Source organism: Haliotis cracherodii, unplaced genomic scaffold (assembly GCF_022045235.1).
Source record: "Haliotis cracherodii isolate W230 unplaced genomic scaffold, xgHalCrac1.p SCAF_13, whole genome shotgun sequence".
NCBI lineage: Eukaryota > Metazoa > Mollusca > Gastropoda > Lepetellida > Haliotidae > Haliotis > Haliotis cracherodii.
The window spans coordinates 37,164,474-37,170,473 of NW_027266268.1; the positions used below are offsets into that span (position 1 = coordinate 37,164,474).

General features: G+C 39.5%; 1 protein-coding gene across 1 annotated transcript in view; it reads right to left on the reverse strand.

The window, feature by feature from the left end:
* LOC139459291 (uncharacterized) overlaps positions 1 to 4,814 on the reverse strand; it is a 39,398-nt gene extending 34,584 nt beyond the window's left edge. The window contains exon 1 of the mRNA XM_071240744.1: positions 4,583 to 4,814. Within this exon, the coding sequence (XP_071096845.1) occupies positions 4,583 to 4,718 (136 nt within the window). The 5' untranslated portion in view covers positions 4,719 to 4,814. The remainder of the gene's footprint in view (positions 1 to 4,582) is intronic.
* Between the last annotated feature and the right edge of the window lie 1,186 nt (positions 4,815 to 6,000).

Below are 6,000 nucleotides of genomic sequence, written 5' to 3' on the forward strand. Positions count from 1 at the left end.
TAGTCACACAGGCTACCGTGATATAACATTCGAGTAGTCACACAGGTTACCGGGTTATAACATTCGTGTAGTCACACATTCTACTTTGATTTTACATTCGAGTAATCACACAGGTTACCGTGATATAACATTCGAGTAGTCACACATGCTACCGTGATATAACATTCGAGTAATCACACAGGCTACTGTGATATAACATTCGAGTAATCACACAGGCTACCGTGATATAACATTCGAGTAATCACACAGGCTACCGTGATATAACATTCGAGTAGTCACACAGGCTACCGTGATATAACATTCGAGTAGTTACATAGGCTACCGTGATATAACATTCGAGTAGTCACACAGGCTACCGGGATATAACATTCGAGTAGTCACACAGGCTACCGTGATATAACATTCGAGTAGTCACACAGGCTACCGGGATATAACATTCGAGTAGTCACACAGGCTACCGTGATATAACATTCGAGTAGTCACACAGGTTACCGTGATATAGCATTCGAGTAGTCACACAGGCTATTGTGATATAACATTCGAGTAGTCACACAGGTTACCGTGATATAACATTCGAGTAGTCACACAGGCTATTGTGATATAACATTCGAGTAGTAACAGGATACCAGTATATACTATTTGAGTAGTTACACAGGCTACCGTGATATAACATTCGAGTAGTCACACAGGCTACTGTGATATAACATTCGAGTAGTCACACAGGCAAAGATGATATAACATTCGAGTAGTCACAGGCTACCGGGATATAACATTCGAGGAGTCACAGGCTGCCGTGATAAAACATTCGAGTAGTCACAGGCTACCGTGATAAAACATTTGAGTAGTCACAGGCTACCGTGATAAAACATTCGAGTAGTCACAGGCTACCGTGATAAAACATTCGAGTAGTCACAGGCTACCGTGATATAACATTCGAGTAGTCACAGGCTACCGTGATATAACATTCGAGTAGTCACAGGCTACTGTGATATAACATTCGAGTAGTCATAGGCTACCGTGATATAACATTCGAGTAGTCACAGGCTACTGTGATATAACATTCGAGTAGTCATAGGCTACCGGGATATAACATTAATGGTGATAACTCGGATGTAACCTTCCTTCACTCACTCACTCACTGACTGGACCAGTATGAGAAACACATGCACGAATCTGTGTTTATTCAGACAAACTGTGCCTCGTCGCCCTCGCAGTTCCACTCCCCCTGACAGGCCCTTCTCCCCGGAATGGATGGGCAGTTGACGGGTGGCACTGATCAATACGTGAAAGCAATTTTACGCACTGCTTGAGGCGAGAAACATTGATTAACGTTTACCGTTAGTTTTTATCAGCTTCCAGTTATTGTGTACAAGTTATGACTATACGTTGTAATCGAGCGAAAGACTGGACGACAGGTATGTTCTGGTGTACTAAGATGTGAACCAAGGTTTCTGAAACTGATGATCAGACGGTTTCAACACGACGGATCTATGCTCTGACTGTTTCATGGAACACCCTTGATCTAGCATTTTCACGACAGAATATTTTTCGGTAGTACATTGTATGGGTATCGATTGTCCAATGTATCATTTATGTCACAGGAAATTTCATTAGTTCTACCATCGCGTTCTATATTTTTCATACAGCTGAGGTTAGAGCTGGTGTTATTAGTTATTTGGGGAACGTGTGGCAAGATATGCCGGACTGTCTTTAGCTTGACTTCCAAATTCATCTTGAAACGGATTATAGGCGATGAAGTTTGACATAATCTGGATTGATTGATTTGGAGGTTTTCGTGCAGCCTAATTTATCAAACATTAAACTTAGCTTGTCACTACAGTTTATCATAACCATATTTCACAGAACCCCTCAGTAAAATTATTATTCATTTAACGATATTGCCCGGAGGGGCATGGGTTTGGGGGAATTATTTTTCAATAATTCTCACTGTGAGCTAATACACTCCAACTGTTTTAGTGTTGTGATTGTTTGCGGAAATTAATTTAGCAACGTGACGTCATCGTATAACATCGAAACAAATAAAATTGCTTTGCCGAAGAATAACAGTATTTTCTAAGACGTACTTTCTGATGACAATCTTTTCATTTTCTAACACATATAATTTACTTCTTTTGTCAAATCAAATTTTCAAGTGTATGCTTTCTTTTGTCCGGCAGTGTATATATGACATGCGCGGACAAAAGAAAGCGTAAACTTAAAGGCTTATTACTAAAAATGATCGAATATTTACCTCATATAGTGTAAAGTTCTTGAGACTGACAAAAGTGTTTCCATAGACAGTTGGGAATAATGTCGTTGTCATTGTAGGACAAGTTAGTAACAGTGAATCGATTATTCTTAATTCCTCATACCTTGGTGTGCCAAAAATATTTTATGATTGTCATTCCGTAACATAGTGTTGCCGCAACAAATGACATATACATGTAGCTGGAATAGTTGAGTGCGGCGTTTCTACAGGGACCGCCACCGTGGCCTTGTGGGCAGAGCGTCCGCCCATACAGCGTTCGGTCATACCAAAAGACGTTAAAAGATGGTACTTGTTGTTACCCTGCCTGGCGCTCAGCATTAAGGGGCTAAAACAGGGGCTGGTCGGCTCGAGGTCAGTATACCGTGTCTGAGTGGGGTGTCAAACTGCGGCATGGTGTCTCAGTGGACCAGGAACACACACACACACACGCACGCACGCACGCACGCACGCACGCGCGCGCACACACACACACACACATACACATCTCACCTCCTGAATAACAGATTCCTGGAGTATCATGCGAAAGTAGTAATGTCATTTTAATTATTACCGTCCAAACTGAAATTGCCTTGAAAGCAAAGTGACTGGACTCTCCGGGTCGTACAAAGGGGGTTACTCTATAAATATTTAAAAAAACATTGTCATCAATCGCGACCGCTTTATATTTAAAAGAACCTGCACGGAAATTAAAACTGATCTTAAAGGTGTTTAATGTTTAATGATGATTCATAAAGTATACAACCTACACAAATACAGAGGTGTAGTTTTTGTCATGATCCAACCGATCACTCTCCCACCTTCTAAACATAGATGCAATTCCGGGTGTTTATGCGTACATGCACACGTTCATAAACAACCAAAGGTAAAGACTTTTGTTCATATACGCATGGCGCCCTCTACATTATCACTCCCACTGTAACAACTTTATTTTCAACAATAGCTTGCATACTTACATGAACACGATCTATGCTCTTCATTCATAAATACCTATAATATAAGCTATGAGAAAGCAACGAGCGAATTTGTTCTGTCACCTGCACTCATCTGTCTGAATGAATTTACCAAACGGAGACCCTCGACTTTGTAAAGATTTAGGCTTGACTTTTTATGATTTTAAAATCAACACAAAACATGTACTGAATTGCTTTTACTCCCATACGTCAATCCTCAAAGACCCACCTGTGACATACGTCAGCGGTAGTCTCATATGAACATAATAGTATACACGACTCTGTGTTGACCATTGTGTTGCCAGGAAGTATATAGGTAATAAGTTTCATTACCTTGCAAAATGCACCACAGGAATCTATTTAGATCCTGATAAATCATTGCACTCATTCTGTGTTTTATCGGCACGAGATACATTGAATAGAAGGGTTTAAGTGTGACAATTTATCACTGACTGGCGTAATTATGACTTGGTTATGTTCCGAGTGGTCGGGGTTTTCATGTGTGCTTATATGTAACAATTCACTCTGTCCTATAAACCTCTGTAAGGTGATCTTCCTGTCGTTTTGTAACGATAAAATTCTTTATCAACTCATGCTGAAAAGATGTTTGATCAAGATTATAATAATCAATACCTCGGCAAAACTTTCAAAAGGTTTTATGGTAGACACGTGGGGGACATTTACAAATCTGGAGTATCAGTGACAAACATTAAGTCCGATTCCGTATTTCGACTTGAACCATATGTTTCCGGGGTTTTTTTCCAAATGACTTGCCTTTGCATGTGTTTGTGATGAGTGTCACCTGTGAGGCAGGGTACGGTCATCTTTTCGCGAACACTATTTGACAGTGATTCATAATCACATCATTATCATATAGTCTGAATAGTCTAACGGACCAGTTTTTATTAAGGAAATGTTTTTGTCGGTTTTTATTTATATTTTGAACCTTCCCGTGAACACAGGGAAATGCTACGATACAATGTTTATAGAAAGAGTGTTTTGTGTGAATGACTTTGAATTTATACAATTGAATATTAAAATATCATTATGACTAATATTTAAAACCCATGAAACCGACACAGTAATGTCATTTGGGGTTCAAAACTAATGTTTCTTAATTCAATAATGTTACCGTTTAAGAATCATCAATTGTTTACAAATCAGATATTAATATTCTCCTCGTCAAAACTGAAGACTACAGCGTCATTAAACAAAGTTTTGCAACATGTCAAGGTATTATATCTAGCAACGAACAAGAACAGGAACATGGCAACCCACGTACACAAAACACAAGCAATGTTCCTGGAAATGAATGCCAAAGAGGTGTGTCCTCCATGTCAACCGTCTTGGTAGTGTCACTCACCTGTCTTCAGTTGTGAACACATTTGAGACTTTTTCCGAAACCATGACACAAGTGTGTGAACCTCAAAATCCTGTCGCTTTTCGGGTGGTTTTGATATAACCGACACAACTTTATCGTACATAAACGGGTTCGACATCTTGCCTAATCGTCCTCGCCGGAAGCAGATGTCGTCTGCTCACAGCCGTAGCAGACGTCAAATGAAGTGATATTGTCAGTTTCACTCTCGATCTCGTTTACGTCTCGTTACAGGGTCGATAAATATCGAGATCGCGGCTGGCAATCCACAGTCGTCTGTTTGTTGCTCGTAGCTGGCTTTTGTGAGTGTCTAAGATCTCAAGAGTACTCCTGTGATTTACCGTTCAACATTGCACTGTCAATATTGAGCACGGTCAAAGGCGACTTCCAAATGGAATGCTCTTTCGTCTTTAGACGTTGCTTGGTGCTCCGGCCGAGTTGTTTATTTATGCAGATCGCGGTACACAAGAATGGGATCATGTTTAACAAAACCGACCACATACACATCGCCGTGCTCCTTGTGCCTCATAGGCTAACTGTAATAATACAGGTAAAAACGTAAGGTCACACAGATCTGTATACTTAATGTATTGTCCTTGCCTCAAGTTGCTGAGCCATAGTCTATAGTGTGCCTTATTATAATCGCTGGTGAAGGTTTAATATGTGTGTATTTAAATCTATAGGCTTTACCTATTCTTTGTGCTGTCAATCTTGGAGGATCGCTGAGACCATATATTAGCTTTGCAGTTTACAATTCGCTTATTTATAACGCACCTGTCATACAGTAGGCTCCCAATTTCGTCAGTGCGAGTTGATGCAGTTGTGATCAATCACGCATGTCTCAGAATATCGTAGGTCATTGATTATTTTCATTTTTAGAATGGACGACTTCAAAGTCCAAATGAAAGGAGAAAGGTGGCCTCACATTCATGTGTTCACCTCTCGCCTCTCTAGTATCACAAGGAGTGGTTCATGTTATTTTTTTAAAATCTTGAAAATTGATTTAAATTTACTAAATTTACTAAACTAAATTTACTAAAAGAGAATATACAAGAAATGGTTATTCGTAGGTGATGTGTTTGTATGGTGAGGATATCACAGTTCATCACTGAAACAATTATTTAATTAAAAACTATTACACCTTCATAGTGTTTCAGAATGGGAAGCGTTTGGTTGAGGTTAAAGTTCAACAATTTAATGTCGGATAAATGAAATTTTATTCCTAAAGTTTTTAGGCAAATCACAACCCATAAAAACTTTAATTAAAAATAGTAGGTAATTTATATTGTGCATATTTCCACATTACTGCGGTCACTGGATCAGTGTGCACTCAAGAATCATTCTCAGCTCCCTGGGGAGTATAAAAACCCAAGCTGCCCGTTAGGCGCTAGAAGGTTAACCAC